This window comes from Otolemur garnettii, unplaced genomic scaffold, assembly GCF_000181295.1.
Source record: "Otolemur garnettii isolate 467f Iridium unplaced genomic scaffold, OtoGar3 scaffold00063, whole genome shotgun sequence".
In the NCBI taxonomy this organism is placed as follows: Eukaryota; Metazoa; Chordata; class Mammalia; order Primates; family Galagidae; genus Otolemur; species Otolemur garnettii.
The window spans coordinates 4,720,893-4,741,877 of record NW_003852458.1 but is presented as its reverse complement, the minus strand read 5'-3'; the positions used below and the strand labels follow the sequence as shown (position 1 = coordinate 4,741,877).

The following is a 20,985-nucleotide window of genomic DNA, read 5'->3' as shown; positions in this document are numbered from 1 at the left end:
GATAGCTTGAGGCTCCGTCTCAAAAAAAAAAAAAAAAAAAAAGAAATATTGTGTAGGCAACTAATAGGCCGTCAATATGAGCTAAGAACCCCTCCGGCAAAACTTCCCCAGAAAACCCTTGTGTTTTCCACTTGGTTAGCAAGAGAAGTGTTTATTATTGTAAAGAAATGGGGTGGGGGCAGGGAAGAGAGGATCTTATTTGGTTTGGTATGTCAAAAAAGAATTTCAAAGGTGCATTAGTAGTTGTAGAGTGTTTACCTGTTTAAAGCAGGCTTCTACCAGATTTGGAGGGAACATGTTCCTGCAAAGAAAAAATAGTCACTTAAAGATTTTTCCAAATAATGTTTGCTCCTTAAATACTGTATCATTGTCAGGTAAAGATTGCATTGAACCAAGCAACCAATGGAAAAACAGCAAGATCCTGGTGGATTTGATGACTTGAAATGGTTGAAATGGAACATATGGTCTCCCTACATGTGACCCATGGAGTTCATATTTTTTAGGGAAGTCTCCAATTCAACTCTTCTATCCTCTTGTCAGTCAATAGGATTCTCTGTTCAGCCATTAAATTATCAAAACCCTGCTCTTAGAAAGAAATCAAAGTGAGAACGGAACGCCTTTTATAATCAGCACTCTGGCACTCTGAGGTATTATTCAGTAGTAGTCATTCTGGTTATTGTACCATGTGTCTAGGGACCAAATGTTCTGAATCAAAAGTCATGGTCAGACTGTGGAATTTTGTTCTCTAAAAATACCTCCTAAAGACCTTCTAGGGGGTGGGATATTGACACCAAATTGCTAGAACTTCTGTGGCTCTTTGGTGGACAATGATCCACAACATTTGAACTTGAGGCCCATGTGATGGGGTTTGTCACCTTGAGGCCATGTTGGAGCAGTGTCTAGTTTGTGGAGGGGCAAGGAAGGAGCCACACACTGGCTGGGGAGCTTCTAAGCAGCTGTGTGGCTCTGACCAATTCACAGCACCCATGTATGTCTTGGTTGACTCGTCTGTTAAAGAGGAGTTTGGATTAACTATGATTAGGGCTCTAAGACAGGAGACTGTGGGAGACAAGGACTGGGCAGTTATCTAAAGCTTGAGATTATTGCACTGTACACTATCCAAATTATATTTTAAGGTCATAAATTCTTGTCCCTTTCATCCTACTACTAGATCATCCTGTTTTCCTTCCCTTCTCATCTATGCTCTTTGGATTTGTTTTTATAAACCTTGATAGAAGTGTGTGTTCATGAGATTCCAGGAAAAGTACTTAAGTTAAGTGACAGGGTGGGAACAGGATATTCACACACTTGTCACTGAGGCAAGGAGAGGCTAAGACCGAGGACAAGAAGATCTCGATTCTTCAAACAAGGAATAAAAATGATAGGGAAACAAAATATAAAATATGCTAAAAGTGCAACTAATCCAACTACTAGAGGGTAAAGCTCATGAAAAAATGGTGAAATGTAAGACCAGATGCAGTGGCTCACACCTATAATCCTAGCACTGCGAGGCTGAGCGGGTGGATTGCCTGAGCTCATGGGCTCAAGACCAGCCTGAGCCAGAGCAAGTCCTGTCTCTAAAAATGTAGTCCTAGCTATGCAGGAGACTGAATCAAGAAAATCGTTTGAGCCAGAGAGTTTGAGGTTGCGGTGAGGTATGATGCCAGGGCACTCTACCAAGGGTGACAAAGTGAGACTCTGTACCCCCCCCCCACCAAATGGTGAAATGTCTTAATTAATTGTATAGACTAAATTAAAACGTAATTATCAGGTGCCCACTTGATATGAATTCATTTATAGGGTGGTTTGTTATATTCAGATAATTGTGATTAACTACCTGAAAAGGTTTTCAAGTAGAGGCCCCATGTAGTTGGGTGGTGTTTATGTATAGATTTACAGGGTCACCAATGGTGAGAATATGGTACAAGTTTACCTATGGTAGGAATTGACAAAGATTGCTGAAGAGGTGGTCTGTTCCCCAAATATCTCTTGAATCTACCTGCCATAGACCCATTCTTTGCATTGGCAAATGAAATCAATCCCTTAGAGGGGTTTTCTTCAGATGATCAATGGTGCACCGGTTAAAGTAGGACTGACAACCCAGTCACTTTGCAGGTAGGTTGTAAAGATGGGGGGGGAAGGGTTGGGTTTGGGGAGGATGGATAGGTAAGGGTATAGTGGGGGACTGCTGAACAGGTGGGGGATCTAGAGGCCTGCCTTGGGGGATACCCTCCCTTTACCCTTTTGGATTCACTCTCCCTTCTGCTCAGTATCCTGGGACACCAAGCTGTGGAACACTGACCCCCTATGTATCATAGCAGGCGGGTTCTCTTGTTTCCATTGGTTTGTCTAGTTGTATGCACAGAGAGATCACAGGGTACAGGGAGAAAGAAGTCCATATATATATTCTCCCAGCTCTCTTTGACAGTTCCTTTTCTCTAATTAAAGACATGGCTTCTACTCTGAAGCCCTTTCTCCTGTGGCTACAGCTCAGTGTGGGTCCCTTCCCTTGCTCCTTCATAGCCAGGGGTAGTAACAAAACAGCTCTGGGGCTTCACCATCCTTTGTGGGTTCCCTTAACTCTGCCTGAATCTTTTGCAAACCTTCCTCAATTTTCCGCTCAAGGATGCTTCCTGCCAGGACCTGACTGAACAAGGGCAGGTGTGTGGAGAGAGCAAGCAAGAAGATGCCCGGATCAAACTTTGGCTAACTTCACAGCCCTGAGAAAGGTGGACTTTATGAACAAGTCCACCCCAAGTATTAGATAAGACTCATTTGTAATCAGCGTATGGTTTGTACACAAAACAATGCTAAAGAAGTCATCCTTTAAATTTTCATTATTGATCTGTCAAATTCTTCATTAATAAAAAATGAAAACCTTGGGACAGGTGTGACCAGATGATCTATAATGTCCCTTCTGTACCTAACTTGTGTACAATGGAGAATAATACAGATCACATGTCCTAAATCAGAAGAGCCAAATGAACAGGCCATACTTGAATAAAAATTAGCCTTTATGAGCAGGACTTAAGAAAAATAGGTAAAGAATTATTAAAATTCCAAGGTGAGCTACATAGCTGAGAGGAGAATTGAGAGACCAGATTCTGAGCCCTGAAGGGGGAGCTCTCAGAATCTACATCCTCTCCTTGCTCTTTTTGCCTCTTTCTTAAGACATCAGAAAATGGATCCTTACTGCCATTTCTGTAAGGAAGACGTAAACATACGATCTCTATTTCAAGTCTGGCAAGGCTAGTTCAGTCAGACACCCCTTCCAGAGTTTGATTAGCTTTCCCAAATTAGAAGGGTTGGGTGGTCCAAACGTACCCAAAGACAGGGGCTTGCAAAGACATACCTGATCAAGTCCAGGAAGGCGTCTGCAGCTGTCACTTGTATAATTTTGCCTTCTCTGTGCATGTTTTCCTTTGTGCCCTTCCCAGGGTGGATGATGATGACAATGATTATGCCAATCACCACGGCAATGATGGTGGTAGTCATGTAATAGACTACAGCTCGCATTCCCATCTTCCCTGATGCCTTACTATCTAGGGCCGCCATTCCTGGTGAAGGCAAACAGAAGATTTTCAGGAAGTCAGTCCAGGGAATCCTCTAGTGGAAGACAGTGGGAACAGCATTTCCTTTTTACATTCCCCTGTTCTTATTCCACCCCACGATGGGATTTTATACATGTTGAGAGAACTTGGTTCCAAATATAATTAGGACTTCACTAAAGCTAAAGGGAAAAGCCACAGAATGGCTAGACATCAGCTGTGTCAGCAAACAATCACTTGTTTTCTGCCCCAAGAGTTGATGCCACGTGGCCAAATAAAAATTGCTCTCTAATTGTCTGAAAGTGCAGTAAAATTCTTTCCTAGGTTACTACTAGTTGGGGAACCTACAAGTGTGAGTAGTAAGTACATGTGTGTATAAAAATTAAAAAAAGAAAAACTTCTGGCAGGATAATTTACCTCAATTCAGTCACTTTGGTGATTTATACAGAATCATTGTCATTAAATTCTCTCAAAATAATTATTATTTTGTATATTGGGAGTCTTTTGGATGATCTTTATGTAAAATGTAAGCTATTATTCTATCTTAAATTTGCATTTAAAGGAGACATTGGGTTAGAAGGCCAAAGTTCTACAATAGTTTTTCTGTTGTTTCATTTTATCACACCTAATCAAAATTAAGAAATAATTATTTTGGCCAGTCTGAGGAAAAAAGTGAGACTCTATCTGTACAAAAAATATAAAAATTAGCTGGGTATGGTGGTGCATGCCTGTAGTGTCAGCTAATCTGGAGGCTGAGGCAGGAGGATTGCTTGAATCCAGGAATTGTGGGTTGCAGTGAGCTATGATGATGCTACTGCACTCCAAGAGTAAGATCTTATCTAAAAAAAAAAAAAAAGAAGAAGAAGAAAAAAAAAGGAGAGGAAAGTCTCCACCAATAATTGAAAAGATAATAAACCTCTTTCCCTCATTTTCAGGACATCTTAAAAGTCTACCTCAGGTAAGATGTCATCTTATATAAAAAAGGAAGCATGACTTCTAAGCTTTCCCTAATGGCTCAAGCAAAAGGAATACTTCTCAATGCTTTCTAGACTGGAAAATAATCAGAAATGACACAAAAACTCTCAGAAGATTTAATTATCTATAATACTATGGGCTCTGTTTCATTGGCTGTTTCCTCACTTTTCTTCCTTCTTTATCTTCCCTGTTTCACTAAAACACTAAAATCCAATTATAGTCCATCAAACTATTTTTTTTTTTAGTACAGTAGAACCTCCATAGCCGACCACTTCCCTACACTGACCACCTCCTTAAGGTGACCTAATTTTCATAGACTGGACATGTACCACATGTATATATCAGTACAGTAGGCTTGGTTCCTAATGTTGACCACCTTTGTATGTTGATAGTTTGTTACAGTCCCTTGGGTGGTCAGCTTACAGAGGTTCTACTGTATTTAAAAAATTGTATTTCCATAAATGTATTAAAGGGTTATACTGTATTTCAATGATGAGTATCAGATTCTAACATTAGGTAGTGACCCTGTTCACGCAAACATATTTAGAACAAGATAAATTTTTGAAAAAAATTGTGTTTCTGATCACCAGATAACTGGTTGGTTTTTCCCAAAATTCTCAATATGAAGGTAATTAATTTAGGTGGAATTGAAGCCATAATCTTTAATTTATAATTTCATTTGAATTGTATCATTTATAATTTTCATATTAAGCATTTACTTAGAACCTGATATGTTTGTATTTTTAATAAGACAGATTAAAAATCAATTAAGTAATTATATGAGGTCTTCATTGACACCAAGTAGAATGGAGTGGGAACTGGAACTTGGGTCTTATGTAATTAGGTTTAGTGCACTTTCAGCCTCTGAGAGAACCACCTGCAGCTCCACAGATGAGGAGGCCAATTTCATCTTTAGTGTAAGAGCTTAGCCTCTTTTATCCTCACCCACTTTCTTGAAACCGAGGGTTAAGTATTTATTTATTGGGTTGGTACCACTTTTAACACTTTATATTAAAAATGGGCTAAATCTGTTCTCAACCCAAGTACCCCATCCTCCCATTTTCATTTTCAAATCTGAATCACATCTCTAAATCTCTTGGCTGGGATGTGCTTGAAATGATTTTTCTCAGAAGGGGCCCATTCTCTTTCCCATGATTGCCTGAACTTGTCGCCACTGAAGCCTGCAATTCTTCCGGCTCTCTCCCTGTCGACCCGGCGAGTGGTGTAAGCACAATACGCCGGATGCTCTGGGTACCAGGGGGTACCAGGCAGCAGTATTTCTTCCTCCGAGATGCTGGCTTTCCCTCTCGCCTTCTATTCTGTGGTGCTCTTCCGTTCTCACGCCAACTCTTCGCTGACGCTCCTGCCCACTATTCCCGACCTATAGCTATTCAGAGAGAGTGCTAAGTGGTCAGGAGGAGCACTGGAAACCGAAGTGGCAACAAAGGGTGAAGCTCAAGTCTCCCTCCCCCACCGTGGGGAGAGGGCTGGGGAAATGATCTCAGCACCCGCAGTATAGACTGTCAACTCTAGGATATGAAGTTATATTTTTAAAGGAAAAACCAATATGAAAGAACTTTCTCCATATTTTTTAATTCAGAAATAGCTGAAGACAACCATCATGTCATTTTTTAGCAATAAGCACAGAAGGAGAAGCAATAGTCAAATGGAGGCCTCACCCACCTCTGCACAGTGACCCTTTTTCTTTGAAAGAGAGTTAATTAGGCAGCAGCTGCTATTGTTTTGGCCAAGAAAGGGGTAGGGGTATATTCATTAACCTATTCTCTATGCAAGCCCTTCCCCTAAAGCAGCGGTTCTCAACCTGTGGGTCGTGACCCCTTTAGGGGTTGAACAAGACTCTTTCCCCTTTTACAGGGGTTGCCCAAGACCATCAGAAAACACATATTTCTGATGGTCTTAGGAACCGAGACACTGCTCCTCATGTGTAGGGGTCACCACAACATGAACTGTATTAAAGGAAGTTTGAGAGCCACTGCAAAGGATGTCCATGTCCCACGTGGGGTGACCTGCCCACCTCTGCTTCAGGTACTCTAGCTTGTAAAACTAAGGAGACCACCAAGAATAAGGTCATACACTGCTGTGGGGGCAACAGCAGGACAGATGTGTACAATCTGTTACACACACAAGATTATTGGTGGAACCAAGAAAATAGAGGAAGAATTGTGGAAGACAAAACCCCCAAAGAGCAGGGTATAATTCTTCCTCTCACCTAAACTCTGTGACCATCTCCTCTTCCCAACCTCATGAAATAGGAGAGACTAACCTTTACATCCGAGACTAAATGCAGATGTCAGAGTGTCTGGGGCAAGTTAAAGTACTAAATCACTCTGTAGAAAAAGGTACTTTGGCAGGAACTGCTGTAAATGTTTGGGAAGAGAAAATTTGCATTGAGCCTTGTCATTTTAAAATATATCAGAGTTTTCCCTTTTAGGCACTGGGGAGATTGGAAGGCACTTGGGAATGTAGGTGCTTGTGAGAGTGCTACAACCACCATATGCTCATCTAAATACTTATTTGAGAAGTACATTGCAGAGAAAGTGGCAAAGATAATGATCTTGACTAATCTCTTTTTCTTTATTTGATCTGAGCTTAGCTAAACCAGCCCCATTCAAGATATCCTGACATCTTTACTATGAAAACAACCTGCCATCAGAATCAAGACCCTCTTAAAAGGCAAAGAAGTATTATATTGTACTATTGCTGTAAGTATCATGATGGCTTTTACAGTTACAAGGACATGTTTCTATGTTTGATATATTTTGAGTTATCTTTTATGCTGGCCTACTCACTTACCAAGTCCTACCTCTGGCAGATGGTACATTTTTTTTTTTTTTTTTTTTTTGAGACAGCGCCTCAAGCTGTCCCCCTGGGTAGAGTGCTGTGGCATCACAGCTCACAGCAACCTCCAACTCCTGGGCTCGAGCGAGTCTCCTGCCTCAGCCTCCCAAGTAGGGAGTCACTTGGAAGAGAAGCAAATTCCTTGAACCAAGTAAGTGATTACCTCTTTACTTATGAAGACAGCCTTTTGGTGATTGGTTTAGCATAGAATATTCGTAGAATTTGGTCAGGGAGAGAAGAAGAGGGAATATTTCACAAATATGTATATGGAACTCTGTGAGTCTGTGTTGTAAATTACACGTCTTTGGGCATAATAATTAGTATGACTTTGTGAATAAGACCTGTATTCATCGAAATATTAAAGGATAACATCAATAATGCCAAGTTCCCAAGGTTCTGTCATTTGCCTGGACTTCATTCTCCTAGCACATTAACATGTTCAGTGTACTCCACGTCCCTACCCTGCGCCCAGTAATTCCCGTCTCTGGTTTTGAGACATGGAATTGAGAGAAGCAGCTTTCTGTTTTGAATTGTCTTTCCACATATCCCCAGGATATCTCATTGCCCTCTCAGGGCCCTGGACCAGATCCAAAAGGAACAGAAAAGGGTGACGGCAACTGCTGATCCGAGGAGATTGCTCTGTTTCAGTTTTTATTTTATTTTAGGTGCACTCCTTCTGCACACTGCACTCCTCAATCGCTCATCTAATGAAAGCCGCCTGTTCTCGGGCCTCCTAGAATTTCAAGGTGGGCAAATTTACAATAAGGAAATCAAGGATGAGCTCCAGGATGTGCCGTATTCATGTGAATATAGTTGATGGCTTTTTCATAAGACAATGAAACTCTAAAAATATAATATACTTCATACTAACAGATTGAAAAATGGGCTCCTGGGTCCTGAGCAGCTGCCCACTGCTGGAGCCAGGGAACGCTGTCATCCCAGGAAGGACAGTGAGGCAGAGGGCCAAAAGCTCACCCGGGAGAGGCACTGAAGGGGAGGACAGAGCACGCAGCACATCACTTTAAATCTCTCTAGAACTGTATGAAGTTTTCCTGTACTAGCATATTTTCTTTTATAGACTAGATTGTAAAACAAAACAAAAACAAAAAATAACCCAGCGTTCTATAAAGTTCTATGATTCTGAAGGTTCTGGAAATGAAAGCAAATCTTTAAAAGTTAGATTCCAAACTCTCTGTAAAGAATGATTGTATCACAATTTTGAATCACAGTAGGCAAGTTACGGCCTCAGAACTTCATCTAAAAGGCAACATTCAAACTACATAAGGCCAAACTCAGGCACATTCTTTAAAAAGAGTTAAGAGTTCAGGTTCTGAAGTTAGAATACTTGGATTCCACTTTTAGCTGTGGTTACAGGTGGCTTCTCTAAGCCTCAGTTTCCTCATTGGTAATAAGAGCTCCCTCAGAGGGTTTGCACTGGCATTAAAGGGGCTTCCATATAGAAAGCACTGACCGTAGTGTTTGGAACATGGTAAGCACCGAAGAAGTGTTAGCTGCCATTATTACCAAGTAAAGCAGTTACATAATAAAAAGCTGCTCATCAAGTATCATTGTGCCTCACTAAGACTTCACTTCCCATGGAGAGAAGCAGCTAATAGTACCCATATCTCAAGATTAGAGAAAACATACATAACGGGACAAAGTAGGCCCTTGATAAATAACAGTCACAGCCTCCCTCTACCAGAATTTTAGTGCCATGTTAGCAGGACCCACTTTCATACTCGTTACTGTAACCTCAGTGCCTAGAACAGTGCATGCGCTTGGGAGGTGCCCACCGATTACTTGTTGAATAAACAATCATTCTCCTTACTGTTCTTATGCTGGGTAGAGGCCACTTGCTTTTTAAAAAAACACTTAAGTCAGGTTACTGTATGAATTACAAGTTCTGAAATTGCTTTTGTTTAAAATACTCTTTAATTCTGACTCACTAATTTTGGGTGATCTTCCCCCAATTAATCCAAAATAGTGATGTTCATTCTGTCTGGAACAATGAGAGACAAATCTTGTGGGGAAAGAGAGAGAATGCAAACCCAGCGTCAGCGGATGCTTCACTTCTGGAGCTGGGAATGAATTCATGGCAGGGTGTCTGCAGGCGAGTCAGGAAGGCCGGGAGGCTGGCAAGGCTCCACGTAATGCTCACCCCCGTGGGCACCCCGTCTGCTTGCTTTTCCTTTGCCTTCTCTCTCTCACACCTATAATATCGTCTCTCTCTTGCTACCATATATCTTGCAGATGAGGCTATAGAAGTAACTGCTATAGTTTTGTCTGTCCGTATGTTAACAAGAGAACGACTAATGAAAAAAATAAACAGATGCCGAGGAGAGAACAGAATAGAGGGCACAGATTCATTACGTGCTTCCTGTGCAGGTTATGAAATAAATTAATATGTCATGTGCCAGGTCACGATGTAAAATATATTTATTATCGTAGGTTCTGGTTAAAGAAAGTTTGCAAACATTCCCCCATTCAGTTAATGGCAGAGGCTTTCAAAAGGAATCATGAGCTGTGATGTTCTATCACCTCTGGCCGCCCACTCTACCCAAGAACTTCTGTCTCACTAGTGGAGACCAAGGAAATGAGGATGCTGATCCTTAGTATCTGGTCAACTTCCTTGAAGAGAAATCATATGAACATTGTAATAGGGAAAATGTTTTGGAAAAAGTTCGCTTCATGGAATTTTGAGCAAAGAAGGCAATTTACTTATATCAGGGATTCTTGGTGAAGAGAGTTAAACCATGTCCACTAAGATCGCAGAACGATTTTGTAGAATTCACAGTCAATTAAATCACAAGTATTTTCACATGGCTTGTCACCCAGGCCAATGTTTGCTTTCCATTTTGGCTGTTCATAGTATCACAGAACTTGACATTTCATTAGCCTATAATCCCACTTAGCTTTTGGAGGTTACGCTACACTAAGACAAGTGAAGTTTCCTTACCGATTTGCCACTTGTTGACCCTTAACACTTGTCAACAAGTCTTTGAGCACTAGTGTTTCCTAGGAAAATGAAGTGCAGAAAAGAAAACATCTTTTGAAAGATTGTCAAATGGAAAAATCAGTGGAAAAGACATTACTAGTGGCAGAAAAAGTCATCTAAATCACTTTTATCCTTGGTCAGGCAGGCCTAAGCAGATAACTCCCATTCTCTGAATATAGTTGTCCTTTGAGAATGAACTTTTACATGAAAGCAGTGAGAGAAAGTTAACTGAGTCCTAACTTTCACCGCCACTACCTAACATCAAAGAGCTTCTCGTGCCTCTGGACTTAACCTTTGGGGTGGAGATTGCCTCTCCTTGGTAACCAGCCTGTGGGTCCTCTGAGTGGTCAGGCTTTGCATCTCTTTACATTGGTCTTGCCCATTTAACAGGCTCTCGTGACAGCTCGAAAGAGCCCCAAGATTGTTCTGGTGATACGGCTTGCCAGAGAGCCCACCGCAGGGACTTCCTCTCAGTTCCAGAAAGGTTGCCGGAAGCTCTCAGAAGGGGCAGCTCTGAAATTCACTTCTCAGAGGCCCACAGCTGCCGACGCAAGACCCACTGCGAGGTGATTTAGATACCCATTTACCCTTCACATTAGCCTGTCCTTCGCTCACAGTATTGGAATGTGCCGCACAATATGCTTTTTTGAAGAGGAACCAGAGAGTAATTCATCTTCTTTATGTGTGCTAAGCAGAGCAAGAGGGAGAGGCGAGCGGGACCCACGACGGGCCGGGGAGTAGTGATTAGTAACAGCTGACAGTCTCAGACCAAGAGCCTTTCTTTAGTTACCTCATTGTAACAGCCGAACACAAAGGAATGACTGTCCTCTTGCCAAGATTTAGAAACCCAGGACCACAGAAAATAGCAGCAAAAAGAAAAGTGTGCATTGGGCATTGGGGGCAATGGGCTGACCAAAGCAACTCTTTGGTTATACCTGCAAACCCTGGCTTTGAAACGAAACCTGTACCATGTGGAAAGAGGAGCCACCCGGCACGGGTACCCACAGCATCCTCCATAAGCCTGACTCTTAGTGGGAAAAGTCGGTGAAGTCACTCCTGAGAGGGAGCCTGTGGAGACCAGTGAATCGCTTTCCTTCAGTGAGAGGGAGTTCTAGGAGGGCAGAACCCCAGCCCCTCTGCCTTTGTTCCCAAAAGAATCACAACTTACAACCAACCACTGGATGAGTAGTTTGTAATTTTCAAAATATCCCTACTTCCTTTGGATTACATTTCTTATAGAAGTTATAGAAGAGTAGACCTTCCCGCATGACTTTTTTAGGAAGATGGTCATGATAGCACATTGCCCAGTGGGCAGAAAGCTGAATTGGACTGAATTCCACAACTGGGCTTGACTTGTCCAAAATTAACCAAAGGGCATCTCAAGTTGACTGCTAGAACATGTCAGACTCTTGGGGTGCCCTTTCTTCCCTAGAAGGCCTGTCTCTCACAGAAGAAAAGGATTTGAAATGAAAGCTTCACAGAAGTGGAAAGCGACATGTGAATGTTGAAGACCAATTCCACCTGGCCCTGCTTCCCTGAGGCATAGCTCAAGCAGGAGTGTGACTCCAGGCCTTGCAATGCGGGTGGGAAGCTGCCGATTCTGTGGGCCAGGAGAGCCACACACACCTGTGTGAACCAATGTCCATCCACCTCCTTGGCCTCTGTTCCTTGGCTTTAAAAGATTCTGGAACCCTAACCCAACCTGAGGACTCTGAAATGGACTGAGGCTAAGTCTGTTGCTTGAAACTGAAATTAAGATTTTTCAAGAAAATATATCTTATAAAAAAGAGAAACAACCACAGAATAGCACATGTTCACCTTATCTATTTTCTAAATTAAATCCAAGAGATGTGAATCTTATCTACAGTATAAAAGAATACATGTAAAAAAAATGCAGGTCCACATTTTGGCCAGTTGGGAGAGACTGTGCAAAATTAAATCTTTGGAGGTAGAGCTGGGGGCTAATGAGGAGAAAAAGGGAAGATAGTGGAGATAAGAAAGTTGAGAGAATGGCAGGAGAGAGAAAAGAGAAAAGTAGAGAAAGAAAAGAAAGCAGATGAAAAAGCAGAGGAATATGGAAGGGAGAAAAAGTTCAGCATAGGAGAGAGAAAACTCAGCAGGCGCTTTTATCTCAGTCAGTATGTTTCTTGGACTATGGCCAACAATACGTCCTTTAGTTCTGGTTGGTTTTCTCAGTATTTAAAAGTTCATCAATAGTTCTTATCTAATCAATAAAGGAATAGTCAGCATCCAAGGAGTGAGAGGTCATTCTCCTGGCTACCTGAGCCAAACAAATAAAGCAGTTTCATTTCTCAGAGTGAATAAAATGGTTATAGTAAACTCTGGAATTAGCTGGGTTCCCTCTTCTCCGCCTTACACATAGTAAGAGAACACTTTCTCCTTGGAAGAGGAAAAGCTGTGTTACTGCCCCTAGGCCCAAGAGCAACAATGGAATTGAATTATTCCTAATATCTTCCATAAGTTGTGCTTTCTTTCTTCTAGAGAAGGGAGTTTTTCTGTGTATTCTACTTTAGTTTTATAACACCCATGTGCACAGTTTCTATCTGCTTCTCAGCTTCATGTTTTTTTCAAAAGGTATTTAGGAGTTCCCAAAAATCCTCCAAAGAAAATTGGGGATAGTCCTTATATCAAACTTCAGTTATCGTGAATCAATTTCAACCCATTAACGAGGCTGGCCTGAAGCTCTTGGCCTCACTAAAGCCTCCTACGTTGGTCTCCCAGTTGTGAATCACTGTGCCCAATAATAGTGATTTAAAAAAAAACACTTTTTAGTTCTGAAGGGCTCCTTGGAGCATGTTGATAACATATGAGCACTCAGTAAAATTAGAGCCTATTTTGCCAGGCACTGCACTCAATGCATTATCAGTTTTACTCCTCTGAAATAACCCTCAGGGGGAATAACAATGATTGATCCTTATTTACAATTTAGGAAAACAGGGAGGTTAAGTTGCTGTCTCCGGATCACACGGCCAGTAAGCAGCACTACCGACATCTGAACCCACTTTTTATTCACTACACACATTTCTTTGGAGATTGTAAGATAAATTCTTCTTCACATTAGACTTGTATCAATGATTGATTTGCATTTGATTCATCGATTGTGGACAAAAATCTGTTTAAATCTGTATTTGAGAGGAAACCGTATATTGCAGTAAAAAAATGGTAATGTGTGTTGTAAAGTAATGCAGTGAGGGCGAGTGGCTTCTGTCCCAGCACTGGGACAATCCCGCATTGAAATAAGTTTGACATCTCTCACTGAATTGTGGCTTTATTCAGAAGGTATATATTAATGGATATCCTAAATAAAAGAAGAAAGAAAGAAAACCATAGACAATTACATACTACAAAGGTAATGTACGAGAACTTTTGCAATGTGTAATTGGGTAATTCCTGGAACTCTCAGGCCTCTTGGTGAAGTTAGCATTTTCCCCACAACTCTGTTTACTGTGTCAGTTACTAAACTTTCTCTTGAGTCCATCCATGACAATGTTCAAAATTTCCTAGAATGATACTTCATTACTGCATAGATTTGATTTATTTTATTTTTCTCTTTTCAGAGACAAGGTCTTGCTCTGTTGTCTAAGCTGGAGTGTAGTGGTGAGATCATAGCTCACTGCAGCCTCTAACTCCTGAGCTCAGTTGATCCTTCTGTCTCGCCTCCTAAATAGGATGACAGGCATGTACTACCATACTTGGCTCATTAAGAAATCTATTTTTATTTTTATAGATGAGGTCTCACTATGTTGCTTAGACTGGTCTCAAATGCCTGGTCTTAAGTGATCCTCCTAGCTCAGCCTCCCAAAGTGCTGGGATTACAATTATGAGCCACTGCACCTGGCTCAGCTTTGATTTTTTTTTTTTTTTAAGTGCTTAGGAACAAAACCAAACTAACCCTGAAATCTTGTTCCTTATGACATTTGCCCTTGATATAAATTTTTGCTTCTGAAAGAACCCAAACAAGTCTGGTGTATACTCACCAGGGGGATTTTGGTCTCTTTTTCTCCAGACTAAATACACATCATTGTTTCTCCAACCAATCCTCACGTATCACTGTTTCCAGATGCTCACCACCCCGTGGTGCCTCCTGCTACCTCCTTCCCTGTCAATGTCCTCATCCTCTGGCCCAAACCTTCTTCTCTCAGCCTCATTTCCTACTCAGACCTACTCTATTCTTCCAGGCAACCTGCACTATTCAGAATTCCCTAGACAAGTCTTGAGTTTTTCTGTCTACTCATCTTTACTTTCAAGGCTTCCTTTGCCTTCCTCCTCATTCCCTCTGGAAAACCTACCACTAGTCCAGCCCCTGAATTCCCACAGCACTTCCTCTGTGCTTCTTGGCTTCCTAGTCTGCTTTGTTTTATAGTCATGTATGTACCTGTTGGGCTTTCCATGTAAATTTTCAACTCCTTAGGGCTAGAAACTGGTAATGCCTCTGTGCATCTTTATTGCTGGCGCTGGTTAGCACACTGCCTGCCCCAAACAGGAGTCCAGTGAATGTATCTTGGATCGGATTCAACATCCTTTTAGTAGCAATTCTGCTTTGTCACAGTCTCTCCTGAATGTGCTCACTACTAAACAAATTACTCCCAATGCAGCGGGACCAAGGCAGAGTACAGTGCACTATTAATACTTCTACTGAGGAAGCCACATGGCTACATTCATTCTTTTTTAGCCACCACTTCCTACTGTTGGTTCATATTAAGCCTTTAGTCACATGAACCACTGCCAAGCTCAGTTGCTCTCCATCCTGTAATTGCGCAATTGCCTTTTGAATCTAAAAGCAGAAATGTACGTTTATCCCCTGCTCAACTTCATCTTGTTGGTTTCCATCCAGCATTGCAGCCTACTGAAGTCATTCTGAATCGCAATCAGAGGCTTATGGAGTAGAAACTATCCTTTGTGGGCTTATGCCATCTGGAAACACTATGTAGGTGCCTTCTACGTCTTGGAGACATTGATAAAAATATGGACAGGATTTTTTTAAAAGCACAGCACGGTCCCTCGTCAGGTGTCTTTCCAAGTTGACATGGAGCCTTAAACACTTGTTATGTCTAAATGTTCAGCCCGCTTCAAATCCACTTCGCTTTTTTTTAATCAAGGCCTATTTTATTACCAAGAATATTAAGGAAGATTCAAAAATTGTCATAATAACCAAAACAAATTGTATCAGGAATTCCACAGTGAAAAGTTATTATAGAAAGAAATTATTTTTAATTTTTATTTTAATTTTTAAAAACTTTCCTTATATAGAGTACATTAAGCTATTATAAGATGTTTTGTGAGAATACTGTAAGCCTGATTTTGTGATTGTAGGAATAACTCTCTTTCCCTAAAAGAATCAGTAGTATCAATCTAGAAAAGTATAATCTAATAAATATTCTCCCCTACTTCATAGGAACCCCATCTATTTTCTCAGAGATGTATATGCATCAAGGTTTAATGCAAGCATAAATTTCTCATATGTGAAAGAAATAACATCATAATTATTTTAGGCTTCAGAAATATTCATTGGATGATTCATTAGCAAAAAATTCTGTCTGTGCTACATTATTACAAAGTCCATTATTTTAAAGTATATGCCTTTGTTGCATGTTCACTGTTATTCCTATAATAACATACCAATGTGTGATTCTTCAGGTCACAGACCGTCAATTATACAAACATATGATGGTCTGTATTTGTCACTATATGCCAGTGACTAACACTGAAGGAACTCAATATATTTTCGATGAATAAATGATGAATGAGAAATTCTGTAAATTCAGCAAGTGAGAATGACTAAGCGACTGTGGCTACTCTATAATCAATGAATTAGTTTTGTACCATCTACTACAAAAGCAGCTCATCGCTGCAACTAGGGCTCAAGGAGTTCTTTTGCTGTGTAAACAAGATGGATTCTCACCAAGAAAAGACTTTGTCACAAGCAGCAAAATTAAGGCAAGAAAAGCATTTTGGCATTATAAACGGACCCAGTACAAATCTAGAGGTCACACCACATTTGGGGTTGCATGGCACTATAGAGAGGGAGCTTTGGTGACACAGATGTGAGTTTGAATGTAGGCTTGGCCACTTGCTAGCAGGCAAACCCCAGAAATTGTGCAACCTCTCTGAGACTGAGTTTCTTCATCTGTAAAATAGAGATAATAATAATGACCTTGTCCCAAACAGGAGTCCAGTGAATGGAGCCAGGAGGGAGGTGAAGTATCTGTGCTCAATAATTGGAACTTTTTTATACTCAATAACTGCCAGCAATTATTATGGCAGATTAAATAAAAATTATTACTGACCAATCATAGAATGAACCCATAATTAAGGTTATCATTCTAGCACACTTTAAGGTAGAAGACAGTAAACATGATCTCTATTGCAGTATCAATGTTCTTGAATGTTTACAGCTTCAGATGTAAATCTCACATTATTTAGCTAATGGCAGAGGAGTGGCCATGTGCCAAGGTCTGGTCCAGGCTGAGTAAGCCTTGTAACATTTCCTTGAACTTGCACTTACCTAAATTCAACGTATACCTGATTGTAGAGAACATGATCCCACAGGGAATCTGCAAACACCCTAGGAAACCAATTCTGTCATCAAAAAAGGCAAAATTAAATGGCAAAAACCAGGTCCATGTCCTGGCTGAGACTCTCCAGGTTTGGTGAATGAGTCCAAGGAACCCAAAGGCTTGATCACATACAAAATGACACCGCTAGCTAGAGGTGGTCAGAATGAAAGTTTCATGGTCTTCTGGTGACCATGCAAAGTAGTTCAAAGCATTATTTAGCATATCCACTTGAAACTGGAGACCTTTACAACAAATAAAAGTTTTCCCAGTTTTGGAAGGTCACTTTGACTGGTGGTTTTTTAAATTCTAACAGAGAAAATGCAGTGACTTTAATGGTTTACTCAGGGTCATCCATCAGCAGTTCTCTCATTCAGAAATATCTATGAGCTGCAGCGAGCAGGATTCAGCAGGCAGGCAGTCAGTAGGAAGGGGGGTGAAGTAAGGTGCAACATGATCTCTGAAACTGCCTACTGATTAGCGACAAAGCCAAGGCCAGGTCAGTGAGAATGCCATCAGATGACCCAGGCCAAGACTGAAGAAATGATCCTCTCCGGGTAAACCCTACCTGCAGGTGCATGGAGTGGTCTTACACTTGATACTCTCAGGCAAGGAAGCCAAAAGGGCCTTTGAAATTGGTGTTTACAGTATCGAAGTGGAATCTCAGAATGGCAGTGATCACCAACATTAGTCCACTGCTCCTGGATTCAGGTAAAGCCCACTCACAGTTGCACTGCGCTCACCTGCGGGTCTCCCATGAGGCACGTACAACAGAGATTTTTGTTACTCTCACTACTATTATTGCACTCCATTAAAAAAAAAAATCCATGAGGCTTGGCCCCTAAAGCTCAGTGGCTAGGGTGCCAGCCACATACACTGGAGCTGGTGGGTTTGAACCCAGCCTGGGCCTGCCAAACAAAAAATGACAACTACATTCAGGTTTGAGCCGAGCTCAGGCTTGCTAAACAACGACAACTGCAACCCAAAAATAGCCGGGCATTGTGGCAGGCACCTGTAGTCCCAGCTACTTGGGAGGCTAAGGCAAGAGAATCACTTAAGTCCAAGAGTTAGAGGTTGCTGTGAGCTGTGATGCTAGAGCATTCTACTGAGGGCAACATAGTGAGACTCTATCTGAAAAAAAAAAAAAAAAATCTATGAATGCCTCAGAAGACTTGTCCTACAACTGGCCAGTGCTACACTGGTATAGAAACTAGTCTGGTAGCTTCAAGCTTTGTGTTCTTAAGAACCAAACAGGAATTACCACAAATTAATGCAGCCTAAGTAAGCATGATTGACACCACTCAGCTGGCCCCTGTTCAACTTTTCTAATGTAAAATCACCTCTCTCTGTAGAACAGGGAGACGTGGAACCTGGAATCTATAATTAATGTGCTGTGAATCCCTTCTTTAGGACCTAGCAGGGCTCACTGGAGGAGCTCAGTATTGAATGAGTGACCAACCTCAGCAAGACAATAGCGTCTGTTCACGACTCAGGGAACAAATGCAATGAGAACAAGGGAACGAAGCATGAAGACATATGGCAGATTCTGTCGGGACGATTCACTGCATATCTAGTGAAGGTACATAGCTACACAAGCTGGGGGAAATAAAGGAAAGGGTGTGTACTCTGAGAAGTGTATCGACAGTCTTACGGACCCCTTGGCATACATAAAGTTATGCATAACTTCTTAAAACATAAAAGTTTAAGCATACATAAAACATACATAAAGTGCTTCATGAATGCACGTGGAATAACTTTCAAATGAGTAGAAACATACACTCTTTTCCAGTGGGGAAATAAACTGTGTAAGAAGTGGGTTTACGGGACGAGACAGACAAACAACCCTTCACCTAACATGGGTGCCATGAAGCATGAGAACTCTTCTGCTGGCTCGGCCGGACCGTGGTGCAACGTTAGTCACTAAACAGACCCCAGAGGGGCGTGAGAATCTCCCTTGGGGGTGGATGTTGAGTCTTCTGACTCATTAAAGTTGATGAGGAAGAAAATATTAGTATTTCCCTTATTCTTAGCTAACCATCCTTGGCTCATTTGAGATATGTTTATTAGGCATGTATTGTTTGCAGGCTCAGGACCCATAGGTAGAAATACAACCTAGTGTTTGCTCTCAGAGCTCACAAGCCCAGGGGTGGAGACACAACAGTGTGCTGGGTTGGGAACGAAAGGATATGGGTATGTTAGAAGAGAGAGGCCCAGGAGAAGATGACTTGAGAAACTCTAATAACCTGTAAGTTGGAGTTCTGGCAATGGGAAAAGCTCATCTAAAAAGAAGGAGCAAGTTTAGTGCCAAATCATTTCTGCCTGTGCGTGCTTATCAGATTTGACTTTGAGGGCCAAGAATTCAGTAGTGGTGTTGTCAGGACCAATAAATAGGTTAGGGGAACTCGTGAGGGGTAGGTGTGGAGCCAGAGATTAAGTATTTACATGAACACTGGAATGCATCGAAGGCCTAACTAAAGACTGTTGAAATTCTAATTACCAGACACGAAATAACCAACATCTTGAAAGCCAGCGTCCCTGACTATGCGGCCAAACACCTACATCTGTTCGATTCTGTTATGAACCATTTCCTTGGGGAGAGAGCGTGAAGAATTGTAAGCAGCTGCTGGGAAGCATGCTAGCAGGGCATGCTGCTTCCACGCTGCAAATTTATGTGTGAACTTATTCACTAGGTAATATTATGTGGGTCATTATGGAAGTTTTGAAATACACACAAATTAAGAAATACGAAATCTGTATGGACAGAAACAAATGAAGCCCTCCCAACAACACCAATACGCCAAGCAAGCTGCAAGTTGCAACTTGCACGGGTGAATGAGAAAGTACACTGTTGACTGTGTTTCTTGGAAATGAAATAATGGACCATAAAACAGTCTGTCTCAAAACTGTTGTAGAGACCAGAGTAGCGAGAGCATGGACGTGCTGCAACATGGGCAAGAAATTCAATCACAAAGCAAATGTGAGGTCAATACTTCTCAGAGGTCATAAAACAACTTAAGAACCACATCTTAGAAAATGCATTAAAAACCAAAGTAGCATCTCTGACTTCCTACATTGTGTTTACAAAGCTATCCCTGTACTCTGCAGGGGAAGAATTTAATTTTCAGTAATGTACTCACACCTAAACCATTTCACTACTTGCGATTTACAGCAGCCAAGTCAATCTCTCTAATTCAATTTTTGGGAGTATTAATTTTGTTTACTGAAGAATGTGTGTGTGTGTATGTGTGCGCGCGCGCGTGTGTGTGTGCACGCGTGTGATATTCCTATGAATTATTCTTGGTGAAATTTTCTTCCACTGTGCTCTTACATCCTAGAGCCACTATGGGAGGAGAATAATAAAGCCATGTGACGCAGCAGTGTTAGTCATATGTAGCTATATTGGGTTACTTTCTTTATGCCAAACGTTTTAGACCCAGTTCTTGCTCTGTGGGTAACTCTGGGAATTCTTTGGAGGCCTGCAGAAGACGTGAATCTAGCCCTTTGTGTGTGTAACTGTACACCTGTTATTGATGCTGAGGATGAAAGGAACACACCAAAACACATTGTTCTATTTTTAAGCTATTGTTCTCAGCTCTAGGGGAGAGAAAGGATGCCCTTTCTTCCCCTTGAAAGTTACCAAGAGCCAGTCATCTACTATAGCATAAACTCCACTTCCAAACTTTGAAGACAGATGATTCTAAGTACTGAAAGAGAGTGAATGGGGGGTGTGTGTGTGTGTGTGTGTGTGTGTATACACGCCCATGCCAGTTGAAGCTGAGGGTGCCAAAACAAATCTTTCCTCACATCCGGAAATGCCTGTCAGGAAAGCGAACTAGCTGGCAATCAGAAAACTCTCATGTGATGCTCAGTGTTTTCAACGGCAGCCACACACACTCACATCCTAGGGCAGAATTGGACACCATAGCTTTTGCAGGCATTCCACCAAATATTAACTAAAAGATTGAATCAGTGAATCTTTCCAGGAAAAGCATAGCAAAACTTTCTTTGCCTGTTTAAAAAGAAAAAAAAAAAA

At 41.4% G+C, this 20,985-nt stretch overlaps 1 protein-coding gene across 4 annotated transcripts in view; it reads right to left on the bottom strand.

Moving 5' to 3' along the window:
* Window positions 1-20,985, bottom strand: part of SLC1A3 (solute carrier family 1 member 3) — a 90,311-nt gene that overhangs the window by 14,489 nt on the left and 54,837 nt on the right. For 3 of the 4 annotated variants that reach the window (XM_003792943.2, XM_012807092.1, XM_012807093.1), the window contains 2 exons: window positions 3,353-3,557; window positions 259-301 (listed from right to left, as the gene is read on the bottom strand). In XM_003792943.2, the coding sequence (XP_003792991.1) occupies window positions 259-301; window positions 3,353-3,557 (248 nt within the window). The remainder of the gene's footprint in view (window positions 1-258; window positions 302-3,352; window positions 3,558-20,985) is intronic. The other variant, XM_012807094.1, reaches the window with a different exon arrangement.